General features: G+C 42.9%; 1 protein-coding gene across 2 annotated transcripts in view; it reads right to left on the bottom strand.

Annotated features, from left to right (window-relative positions):
* DYNLT2 (dynein light chain Tctex-type 2) overlaps positions 1 to 13,216 on the bottom strand; it is a 17,625-nt gene continuing 4,409 nt past the window's right edge. The window contains exons 2-4 of one of the 2 annotated variants that reach the window (XM_084889970.1): positions 8,729 to 8,935; positions 5,482 to 5,640; positions 1 to 3,490 (exon numbers count right to left, since the gene is read on the bottom strand). In XM_084889970.1, the coding sequence (XP_084746096.1) occupies positions 3,380 to 3,490; positions 5,482 to 5,640; positions 8,729 to 8,935 (477 nt within the window). In that variant the 3' untranslated portion in view covers positions 1 to 3,379. The remainder of the gene's footprint in view (positions 3,491 to 5,481; positions 5,641 to 8,728; positions 8,936 to 13,216) is intronic. The other variant, XM_084889971.1, reaches the window with a different exon arrangement.

The following is a 13,216-nucleotide window of genomic DNA, read 5'->3' on the forward strand; positions in this document are numbered from 1 at the left end:
GCTTGTGACGAGAAGGAACTAGCAGGGACTGCAGGCTGCCGTGACCCAGAGGTAAAGCACCGTGCATCCAGACAGCACACGTTTCCGGGAGCTGAGGGGCTGCCTGTCCTACCTCTCGGCTCTGAGGCATCAGGACCTGAGAGGAAAAACAGCTTTCACTTGAGACGCTGCAGTGGGACTCTCAGGGAAAAGTCCAGAAAGTAACTCAAAATAGATCTGGAGGAGTGGGAACAGTTCTATAAGGAGCATTGAGACGCAGTGCGTCGGATTAGGGATGTTCAGATTTTCATAGTGACTAATTCTGAGTCACTTAAAAAAAATACAGCATCTATAGACTTTAACAAGTAAATATATATGGACTTGGGAGAAGGGCAAGAGGAAGAGCAGAGCTAGTGTGACTCTGGCATGTTAAACTGAACGATGACAGGTAACAGAAGACTCAGCATGCTCCGGGCCATGCTAAGTACGGGCACAAGTTCTTGATGATATATAACCTACAATTCACAGACAGTACTAACCTTAGGAATAAGGTGTGATTCTTATTTTACATACAATTATAGCTACAAGGTGGTCAACTCAAATACCAGGCAGTATATCTTACAACTCATTTATCCTGACAAGTTCATCAGGAAGGCACATTGCTTACCATGTACTATGTCACAGGTTTGTTATTTCCAATTTTCTCTGTGGAAGTTAGCAGCGGGGAGCTCCTGTTTTGAAGATTCTTTGAGCTACAGCTTTCATGTTTAAGCTGTGTGGTACGGAACTGTGAGTCCTGGGTTAACCAAGTCTTTGTAATACATAAGTAAAAAGAAGACCCCTCTACTGTCTTGTCTTCCTATTTATAGATTAATCAGCTAATGGGTCTTTTTTACTGTCCTGTAAGTCCGACATGATGTTCGAGTTCTGATTACAGGCATACTTTCTCTTCGTGCGCTTTGCTTTACTGTGCTTTGTAGATAACTGTGGTTTCATCCACATCGAAGCAAAACCTTCTACCAGCAAATGATTACAACTTGCTGAAGGCTCAGATCATGGTCAGCATCTTCTTAGCAATTAAGCATTATTTAAGTAAGTATGTAAATTGTTGTTTGTTTGTTTAAAAAAACAATGTTATTGCACACTTAACAGACTACTGTATAGTGTAAATATAACAGTTATATACACTGGGAAATAAGAAATCCACATGACTTGCTTCATTGCAGTACCTGCTTTATTGCGGTGGTCAGGAACCAAACCAGCAGCATCTCCAAGGTCTGCCCGAATGTGGTGCTTAAGGACTGGGATGTGCTCTGAGAAATGGGTCACTAGGCGGTTTTATTGTTGTGCACACACCATGTGCAGACGTCAGGGCCTCCTGCACATTGGGCCACATGCCACAGCCTGCTGCTCCTGGCCACAAGCCTGTGCAGCGTGTCACTGCACTGGGTGCTGTGGGCAGCCGAGAAGTGCTGCACTGCAACGCTGTAATCACTGCCATGTCACCGGGTGACAGGAAGTGTTTGGCTCCATTATAATCTCACTAGAGGCCCGGTGCACGACTTAGTGCATAGGTGGGGTCTGGCTGGCCTGCCCCCCATTAGGGGCTGATGGTGCCGGCGGGGGGGGCGGGGGGGGGGGACTGTGGGCAGTCGGTGGGTTGGCCCCTTCTCCTGGTCCAACTCCCGGTCGAGGGGACAATTTGCATAGTAGCCTTTATTATATAAGTTATATAGGACAGGACACCACCACAGCATCGTGACTGTAACCATGAAATTGCATGAACTGTCTTAGACATGATCAGTTGCCTTCCCCAAGCCCACCCATTCTTTCCTTGCTCCAGGAGCTCCGATGTTCAGTTACAGCCACTCCTTTCATGTGGCCACATGCGTCAGGGAAGAGGGGTTCCAGCTGCAGCCCCAGGTAGGGGATTGTGTCGTCTAGTTATGAGAACCTGATTAACTTCTATCAGCTTAAACAAATGCACACAGAAGCTTGCGGGGAGAGTACAAAGACAGAAAGAACATGGATCCTGATCAAATGCCTGGGATGTATAAGTTTCCTCTTAAAAAAAAAAAAAAAAAAAAAAACCCACACAATTATATTAGCCCAGTCAGTGTGGCTCAGTGGTTGAGCATTGACCCAGGAACCAGGAGGTCACTGGTTTGAATCCCAGTCAGGGCACATGTCCAGGGTTGTGGCCTCCATCCCCAATAGGGGGCATGCAGGAGGCAGGGCAGACAATCGATGATGTTTCTGTCTCATCGATGTTTTTATCTCTCTATCCCTCTCCCCTCCTCTCTCTCAAAAAAAATCAATAGAAACGTATTTTTTAAAAACACACAGTTATATTAGGTTTTTTTTGTTCTGGCATCTAAAAAGAGCCTAACCCAATTACATACAATTGTAGCTACAAGACTGTCAACTCAAATACCCTCTGCCTGGCCAGCTTTGCTCTCCTAACATACAGAAAGACCACACAATTGTAAGCATTCTGATTGGGAAGGAGTCATTCATTAGGGAAGTATGAAATATATCAATGTTTTTCTTTAAAACTTGGTAATTCCCTTCAAAAGAATGCATATACTGCAATAAAATGCCATTTAAAATAATCTGCCTTTAGAAATTTTCTAAAATTTACCTTAACATTTACTTAATTTGATACTTTACATGGTTGTGTCCTAATTTCCTATAGTCAATTATAATTTTTTAAATCTAAGAATAATATTCCCATATTATAATCCTATCCTATATAATAAAACCCTAATATGCAAATCAACTGAATAGTGGAACAACTGGTTGCTATGATGTGCACTGACCACCAGGGAGCAGATGCTCAATGCAGGAGCTGCCCCTGGTGGTCAGTGCCCTCCCACAGTGGGAGTGCCGCTCAGCCAGAAGCTGGGCTCTCGGCTGGCAAGTGCAGCGGCGTTGGCCGGAGCTTCTCCTGTCTCTACTGCAGGCAGGCGGTAAGGAGCGAGGGGTCCTGAACTGTCAGAGCTGCGGACTGTGAGAGGGATGTCTGACTGTCAGCTTAGGCCTGATATCCCCCCGCCCCACCGAAGGCAGTCATCCCCCGGGGGGGTCCCAGACTGTGAGAGGGCATAGGCTGGGCTAAGGGATCCCCTTCCCTGCCAAGTGCATGAATTTTGTGCACTAGGCCTCTAATCTACTATAAGCATTCAGTATTTTATATTTTGAGGTAATAGTGTTAATAAATATGGTAAGTACAAGTATGAAGTTAAGAAAAATCCAGCTTTTACTTGTTTGTTGTTAATGCAATTACATGCTCCAATTGGAGATAAAAATATGGCTAATCAATACTATTGAGGTTTACAAATCTATAAACTTCATGTATTTGAGGAGCTGAGAAGTAAACGTTGTTCAGACATGTCACAAGTTATTCACAGTAAAGACCAAATACCAAGGCCAAGGCCACGTAAGTTTCTGTTTCATGTTTAGCTGCAACCCAGGTGTCCCAGGCAGCATCCCAGATCCACCGACTGGCCACCTAGAGACATTATTAAAAAATTAACTTTAGTTGAACATGTTAAGTAATTTTAAAACCCACACAAGTCTGATTTCTTTAAAGACACATGGGTATGTTAGCGAGTTGCTCATGTAACACATACTTGGTCCAATGGCCCCTTTCCTGAGGAGACTGACAGTGAACCTCCCCAGGTCCAGCTTCTCACACACACACACAGCTGGTCCTTGTCTAACGCAGACGCCCGTCCTAGCAGGATGTCCGGGAAGGAGCAGGGGCCCCTCTGCGGTTTGGGTCTAGCAGCTCAGTGCACAGTGCTACTATCTGTGTTATAATCCATCTTAAGGAATTACCCTTCCCACCCTTAAGAGATTTTCAACGGGGAATTTGTTAGGACCTTGTCTCAAAATGAAGAAATGGCACTGATTATACAAATGGTTATGAGAGAAATGCTAACTCCTGTGCTTTGCTTACAAAGCCACGTGTGACCTGACGACATCCTAATTTTCTGCCCTGCATCTGAAATGGCCACAGATCCTTTTGGCTTCTCCCATCGAGAGGTTGAGTCTATTTCCCCCTTGTATATGCGTTGTCATGGGAACTTGCTTTGAGCAAAAGAATGTGACACTGTGCCACTCCAAGCCAGGCCTTAAGAGGTCTTCTGCTCTCGCCTTCTCGGAACGTTGTGAGGAGACCCCCACGAATAGGAGCCCATCAGTCCACTGGAGGAGGATGGCTCACGTGCAGGAGAACCAGATGCCCCAGCCAACAGCCAGCACCAACCATCAGACACATGGCTGAGGCCCACTTGGACCTCCAGGTCCAGCGGAGTGACCAGGTGGCTACAGGCACCTCAGTGAGTCAGCAGAAAAAACAAAGGGCCCATCCAGGCTGAACTGCCACACGGACTGATGAGCACATACATAGCTGCTGTTTTAAGCTGCTGAGTTCTGGGGTGATGTGTTGAGCTGCCTGAAATCCCACAGCCACAGTGGGTTATTCGAGCACACTGCGTTTGGCCTGCCCGGCACCTCTGCTCACCACGTTTTCTCTGCTGGCAGCTCTCCCTGACCTGTGGCACCGCTGGTTTCTTCCTGTTGTTGAGACATCAGGGTCTTCCCTGTCTCTAGACATTTAGTCACTGTCACTCTAGCTCACCTCCCGCCCTAATCTTCTCTACTGAGCACTTAGGACCGTCTAGAAGTTGCCCAATCCTTAGGTGTTTAGTCCGCGTTGGTGGTATAGCGGTGAGCATAGCTGCCTTCCAATCCTTAGGTGTTTAACAGCACGGGGTGGCCATTCTCTTCTCCCCGGAGCCACCTCTGTCTTGCTGCCTGTCGTGTAGTCAGCCTCCCTCGGCCGGGCAGGTCCTCCTCCCCAGGCTTCCTCGGGCAGCTCTCTCCTCGAGGAAGCCTTGCAAACCGTACCCAACTTCACATAATTACATGGCCTAGTGGGTTTGCATTTTTATTTGTAAATAATGATAATCCTGCTGTTTATTGAGGACTCTGTGCTGGAGAAAATGTTAAGGATTTGAATACAGTTAATCTCACTTAGTCCTCACAATTATTCCAGCAAGTGGACTTTATGATCTTGATTTTATACAAAAAACTATGCCCAGGCCTCAGCAGTGAGTGCTTCTGCCAGGATTCATATCCAACCCAATCCGACTCCCAAACCGAGGCTGTTACACTATCTGCAGTATTTTTTTTCTCAGACGCTAAGCTGTGTTTTTTTTATTTCCTTGACTAGAGTAAGAACTCTTTGAGAATTAGTCATTCCTTATAATTCTCTGTAAATTCTTCAATATCTAACACTCATTAATGCCTATCAATAGAAAATTGTCATTTCTAAGTACCTTTCCAATAATTACAGTGAAAGAAAATAAATTTAACACATTATCCTTTCATTCCCAGGTACCCCAGGGCCTGACATGCCCTGGAGCCAGCACAGGGCTGAGTGAGGACAGACTAAAGGACAGACTTCATAGTTCGAACTGATAAAGTGGTACTCACATTTATTGCCTGACCAGACTTTTGAATAAATAATACCTTTATAATCAATTTATAACGTTGGTATGCAAAGTCTTTGACTGCTGACAATATGAGGTCTGATAATTCAAGCGACAAGCGAGAGAAGAGTTTATCATCATATTTGACTTCTTTAAGAGTGTCCTTTAAAAAATTAAAAAATAGACCTTAATTTTCAAACTAAATATTTTCTAAATAGAAATTCAAGTAAAAAACATGTCTAAATAATACATATAACTTTGAAAACAAATATTTAATGCATGTCATGCTTACCAATTTATTTCAATCACAATTTTGAAGAAAACTTATTTTGGTTTTTTAATTCTGTTCAATTCCTCTCGGTTAAAATGTAAGTTTCCCTGTGTTACAGACAATTGGGGAGACATGGGGGGGGGGGGCGAGTTTTAAAGGAAAGCTTTTGGGAACTCTTCGGTAGAGGAAGCCAACTTCTTAAAGTGCACATACTTGCTAAAGCTCAAATGTGGGTTTCCCTGGTCCAGAGCTGCACTGGGCCTTTCCTGTCTCCCTCTTCCATCTCTTCTGGCTAAAGCCCACTTCTTCCCGACCTCTTCCTATGCTTCCTACTCGGTGGAGTTTTCCTGTGGCCAAGGAAAAGCCAAGGAAACCAGGTTTCTCGGCGTGCTTAACGAATTAGCTAGCACACTGCTGTGAGGGCAGTGACAGGTGTGGGCCCTGAAGCACTGCACTGCCCTCCAAACCATCAGCAGGCCTGGACCACCTAGGGAGCAGACAGCATATGCCTCTGACTGGCTGACTGGGACCAAAGATACATTAGCCAATGTTCTGGGTTCTGAGTGATAATAAATGGACTCCTAGCTAATATATAGGCATGTAAAACCAAAGAACTAGCTCTTTCCTGTTGTTTTGGTTTCCTTCTAGAATGCTCTGGTCTAAAATTGGGGTTTAGAAGCATTGATTTCCCTCAGGTGCTTGGCTGTGGCTCTAACTTGTGGACACTTAGCAACCACCACTCTCCTTTCTGAATCTTCATAACATACCCCACGTTTTCTCTACCTAAGGGCTCTTAAATAAGCACTCCCTATATAAAAATACCCACAAGCTCCATCAATATATACTATTTCTGTGTCTAGAACTACATTCAGTGTTCCCTGAACTCCAGGGAAATCCCTGACCTCTTCATGACCCCAGTCATCCACCTACATCCCCAATAAGCTCTTCTAGGCCTCATCAAGCCCAATGAAACTCTATAAATTATCAAATTAAATATGATTTGAAATCCTACCACTTATAATAATAAAAGCTTAGGTGGTCCTCATGCACCACACTGTCGCAAAATGGTCACCACAAGATGGCCACGCGCAGGCTGGCAGGGGAGGGCAGTTGTAGGCCATTGGGCCTGCAGGAGAGGGCAGTTGTGGGTGATCAGGCTGGCATGGAAGGCCAGCTGCGGGCAATCGGGCCAGCAGGGGAGTGATTAGGGGGCAATCAGGCTGGCAGACAGGTGAGTGGTTAGGAGCCAGTGGTCCCGGATTGTGAGAGGGATGTCCCAGATTGGAGAGGGTGCAGGCCAGGCTGAAGGACACCCCACCCGTGCACGAATTTCATGCATCAGGCCTCTAGTATTCAATAAATTTGAACTCAGTCTATGTGGTAGAACTGAGTGACACACCAGAATGTACACTCTCACATCACAAATGCTTGCTATTAATGTTTAGATCAGTAAAGAAGGTAATCAATAGTTAATTTATTGTGTTAAAATTGAGTTGATTTATTTATTTCCTGAAGTCATGAGCCATAATATCTTCATCAAATATCATCTGACAATTGTTAGTTCCATTTAGAAATATATTTATACAGTGTAGAGAAACTGGAGAGTCACCTAACTATTCTTCTATATTAATAAAAGCTAATTAATTTAAAATTTAAAGTTATTAATCATTTATACAAACCAAATTAAACCTATGCTTTGTTCCAAATAGGTAGCTCAGATCAGCTGTCACTGAAGGAATGTGCCGGAAACCAATTATTGTCTCACTAATAGAAAAAGGCTGGTCAACCTTGAAGCTCTGAAAGGTCAGAGCCAACCACACCCTATGGAATTGAGACAATAGTAACTGAGGCAACTTCCCCATCTTGTAATCATGTAAATCCTTACTGATATGATAATCCACTTATTACCTGTCTAAGGGCTATGAGTGATTCCCAAAGCTGCTTAAGGGCTATGGGTGTATCCCATAGCTGCTTCAGGGTACTGGGTGTTTCCCATAGCAGCCTCAATAAAAGGGAGAGCAAGGCCAGAGCCTAGTCTTCCCACTAGAGGTTGACTCCCGCCTGGCCCCCCATTTGTCCCAAATTAACTCTTCTAGTCTCTCTCTTCATTTTAGTGTGTGGCTCCTCCAGAAACCGGACCCTGAGTGGGCCCTAATCACGCGGGTCCTGTTAAGGGTTCCCACAGGAATGCATCTTGTAACCTGGAGGGGGAGGTAATTTTAAAACAAGGAGTGGAATGATGGGCGGAACGCCACCAAGGGCATCTGTTTATCAGGAAAGTCCTGGTGCCTGGTGCCCAGAACTAGAGACCACAGATGACAAGGGGATTCAGAAAAGGTTGTGCCTCAAATGAGTTTCCTATAATAAAAAATGTTGTCATTTGGTCCTTTTTCAAGAAAAGATGGTAAAGGGAATTCCTCACATCTGAACAATGTAGCCTTCAGACACCAAAACTAGTAGAGTTAATACTAGTAGTAATATTATTACAGGGTTAGTTTTGTAAAATTAACAAGCTTTTTTGAATAAGCCTGGGATCACGTGTCTGAGTTTCAAACAACTGTTTTTAATGAACTTTATATTCCAGTCAATTAAAGAAAGAAAATAACGGATGCCTAAGCTGGAGATGGTCTATACTTAAAAGATGTTTTAGCATAGTCAGGAACCAGTTTTTCACACAAATACACACAGCCAATGTGTTCTTTTTCACTCATTCCTCCAATTATGGGCAAAACATGGAACCAGAGGGACAGTTTATGGATAATTAAGAGCTAAACGAAATAAAAGCATGTTCCCTTTCATCTAACTCATAGCAGCAATGTGAAGATTATTGACTACAAACCCAAAGTACTTTCATATTCTCACTTGAGTGCTATAAAAAAAAAAAACAAAAAATGAGGGTAACTGTACTGCCATAAACCTGAATATAGTTTACCAAATCCCCAAAGCTAAGCTATTATGTCATACACATTTATCAACCTACCGTTAATATCTGCTGGACTCTAATTTCTACTGAATGAGCTTGGAACTTTCTCAGTGGCTCCATTCTATATGTATTAGCAAACCTAAATTTTGCCATAGAATTCTTCCATTCTTTATTTATCTCAGCAATGGAATCATCAAATGGAGGCTCTACATACAGAATATCATGAGATGACTCTTTCAGCCTTTCTTTTAAAATCTGTGTATACTGAAAGAAAGAGGTGGGGAGAGGTAGTTATTTACTACAGGCCCGGTGCTTTGTTCCAAATAGGTGGCTCAGATCAATTGAAAAAACTTTTTTTTGCAAATTTGTGCAAGGGTGGGCTCCCTGGGGTGGCCTGCAGAGATCGGGCCCCAGCTCGCGCCCCCAGCCTCACAGCCCCACAGCCCTGCCTGGCACCCCACCTTGGCCTGGTGCCACCCCCTCACCTGCTCCACCATCCCACCTGCGGAGTGATCAATAGGGGCTGCCCCCTCCCCCCCCCCCCCCCCCCGCCCACCGCCATTGGTTGCCATATGTGGGGCAATCAGTGGGGTGATCAGCCCCAGCTCACGCCCGCCTTGGCTTGGCACTGCCCTCTCACCTGATCCACCATCCCCCACTCTGGACAGGGCCCACTGGGGCCAGCAGCCCCTCCACTGCGGCCCACTGCTAGCACTGTCACTGATGCCTGCCATGTTCCATGCTGCCCTCTGGTGGTCGACGCACATCATAGTGGGCAGTCAAAACTCTTAGTTGAACCACCACCCCGGGGAACAATTTGCATATTAGGCTTTTATTATATAGGACAGGATTTATTTGTTTTATAATTCTTTATTGTTGAAAGTATTACAAATGTCCCCTTTTCCCCCAATGATCCCCCTCCAGCATTTCCCCTTGTATATGCATACAACGGGATTAATTGTTTATTTCCTACCCACCCACCCTCCCCCACCTTCCCTCTGAGGTTCCGCACTCTGTTCCATGCTTCCATGTCTCTGGATCCATTCCGTTCATCAGTTTATACATCTATTGATATGATCATGTGATTTTTGTCTTTTAATTTATGTGATGCATCACGTTTATTTGTAAATATTATACCAGCCTTGCATCCCTGAAATAAATCCCACTTGGTCATAATGTGTGCTCTTTTTAACATATTGCTGGATGCAATTTGCTAATATTTTATTGAGGATTTTAGCATCTATGTTCATCAGGAATATTGGCCTGTAATTCTCTTTATTTGTAGTGCCTTTATCTGGTTTTAGAATTAGGATTATGTTGGCCTCATAAAAAGACTTTGGAAGTGTTCCTTCCTCTTGTTTTTTTGTTTTTTTTTAATATATTTTATTGATTTTTATACAGAGAGAAAGGGAGAGAGATAGAGAGTTAGAAACATCGATGAGAGAGAGTCATTGATCAACTGCCTCTTGCACACCCCCTACTGGGGATATGCCCGCAACCAAGGTACATGCCCTTGACCGGAATCGAACCCGGGACCCTTCAGTCCCCAAGCCGACGCTCTATCCATTGAGCCAAACCGGTCCCGGCTCCTCTTGGGTTTTTAAAATAGTTTGAGGAGTATAGGTGTTAGTTTTTTGTTTTTGTTTTTTTTTTAAAATATATTTTATTGTTTTACAGAGAAGGAGAGGGATAGAGAGCTAGAAACATCGATGAGAGAGAAACATCGACCAGCTGCCTCCTGCACACCCCCTACTGGGAATGTGCCTGCAACCAATGTACATGCCCTTGACCGTAACCGAACCTGGAAACTTTCAGTCTGCAGACTGACGCTCTATCCACTGAGCTAAACTGGTTTCGGCTAGGTGTTAGTTCTTTGAATGTTTGCTAAAACTCCCCTGTGAAGCCCTCCAGAACTGAGCTTTGTTTGCTAGGAGTTTTTTGGTTTTTATTATTTTTTTTCATTAGTTGGTGTTAAAACCTACACAGGTTTTCTGATTCCTCCTGATTCAGTTTCAGGAGACTGTATTTTTCTAGGAATTTGTCCATTTCATCCACATTGTCTAGCTTGTTGGCATATGGTTGTTCATACTATTTTCCTACAATCCTTTGTATTTCTATAGTGTCAGTGGTTACTTCTCCACTTTTGTTTCTGATTTTATTATTTGGTTCCTCTATCTATTTCTTGATGAGTCTGGCTAACGATTTATCAATTTTGTTTATCCTTTCAAAGAACCAGCTCTTGGTTTCATTGATTTTTTAAAACTGTTTTTGTATGTTATTTATTTCTGCTTTAATCTTTATAATTTTTTTACCTTCTACTTACTCTGGGCTTTTCTTGTTTCTAGTTCTTTTAAGTTGTAAGGTTAGTTTATCGCTGGTTCTTGTTTTTTGTTTGTTTTTGTTTTTGAGGTATGACTGTAGTGTTATGAACTTCCTTCTCAGAACTGCTTTTGCTGTGTCCCAGAGATTTTGGGTTGTGTGTGTTCATTTTCATTTGTTTCCATGAAATTTTTTTCTTTCTTGATCTCATTCATAACCTATTCATCCTATATAATAAAAGGCTAATATACAAATCGACCAAACAGTGAAACAACTGGTCGCTATGATGTGAACTGACCACCAGGGGGCAGAGAGTGCTGCTCAGCCAGAAGCCCTGAGCTGGGCTTATGGCTGGCAAGTGCAGTGGCAGTGGCAGAAACCTCTCCAGCCTCTGTGGCAGTGCTAAGGACCACTTGGGGGATGTCTGACTGCTGGCTTAGGCCCACTTCCTATCAGTGGAACATCCCTTAAGGACTCCCGGACTGCAAGAGGGCGCAGGTCAGGCTGAGGGATCCTCCAAGTGCACGAATTTCGTGTACTAGGCCTCTAGTTGTTTAGTAACATGCTATTTAGCCTCCATGTGTTTTAATGTTTTGGAGTGTTTTTACTGTAGTTGTTTTCTAATTTCATTCCACTGTGATCTGAGAAGATGCTTGGTATTATTGTATTTCAATCTTCTTAAATTTGTAGAGACTTTTTTGTGTCCTAGTCTATCTTTGTGAATGACCCATATGCACTTGAAAAGAATGTATATTCTGCTGCATTGGGGTGAAATGCTCTATAAATGTCAATTAAACCTATCTGATCCAGTGTGTCCTTTAGAGTCACTGTTTCCTTGTTAAGTTTTTGTCTGGAAAATCTATTTAGTGAAGTCAGTGGGGTGTTATAAAGTTGTCAATCTCTGTATTAAAGTCCTCTAGAAGTTTTTTTTTTTTTTTTTTTTTTTTAAATATATTTAGGTGCTCCTATATTGGGTACACATATGTTTACCAGGATTATATCCTCTTGTTAGATTGATCCCTTTAGTGTTATGTAGTGACCTTTGTTGTCTCTTGTGGTGGCCTTAATTTTGAAGTCTATTTTGTTGGATATGAGTATTGCTACTCCAGCTTTTCTCTCTTTTCCATTTGCACAGAAAATTTTTCTCCATCCCTTTATTCTTATATGTGCGTATATCTTTTGTTCTGAAGTGGGTCTCTTGCAGAAAGAATATAGTTGGGTGATGTTTTTGTTTTCATTCATTTCAGATCCTTGTTTTCCATTACCTTGAGTACTTCATGCCATTCCCTTTTGGCCTGTAGAGTTTCTGATGAGAAATCAGGTGTCAGCCTTATGGGAGCTCCTTTGTAAGTAACAGTTTTCTTTTCTCTTGCTGCCTTTAAGATTCTTTGTCTTTAATTTTTGGCATTCTAATTATATGTCTGGGTGTGGTCCTGTTTGGGTTCTTGCTTGGGATTCTCTGTGCCTCCTGAACTTACGAATTTTTACTTTACCATGTTAGGGAAAATTTCTGCCATCATTTCTTCAAATATGTTCTCTATCCCTTCCTCCCTTTCTGCCTCTGCTATTCTAATATTGTTACGTTTCACATTGTCTCACAGCTCCCTAAGCTGGCCTCATTTTTTTTTTTTTTTCCTTTTAGGTTCTCTGAGTGCTTTTTTCAGCCCTGTCTTCTAATTCACTGGTTTGATCTTCAGCTTCCCCTAATCTGCTGTGTATTTTTTCCAATGTGTTCTTTGTGTTATGCCATTATTTCTAATTGTTCTTTTTTTCATAGTTGTTATATCTTTTTATCATGCTGTGGAACAACTTGACCATCATTATTCTGAACTCTATTTTGGATAAATTTATCTCTGCTTCATTTCTCTTCTTCTGGAGAATTCTCTTGTTCTTTTAACTTGTGGGTTTTCTCATTTTGGTTGTTTGGGTTTGTGACTATGTATTAGATTCTCTATGCCTCTCAATCTCTAGTGCAGGACAGTGTTTCTGACTTATTAGATCAAAGACTCAAAACCTCCAGAGACCACCTCTGCCTACAGACTGATAGGATTCTGACTTGAATGGCCCCAGGCAATTATTTTCAAGTGTGGTGAGAGTTTTTTTCAACAGGTTGGGACAGTTTATTCTGCCTGGAGGCTAATAATTATTTTTAGTCTCTTAAGTGGCCTCAGGACAAGGTGTTTTCCAGTATGTCTGCTGTGTGTCAATTGTCTACCCACCCACCCC

The sequence above is a fragment of the Pipistrellus hanaki genome (genome assembly GCF_964339955.1).
Source record: "Pipistrellus hanaki genome assembly, chromosome: 7".
NCBI lineage: Eukaryota > Metazoa > Chordata > Mammalia > Chiroptera > Vespertilionidae > Pipistrellus > Pipistrellus hanaki.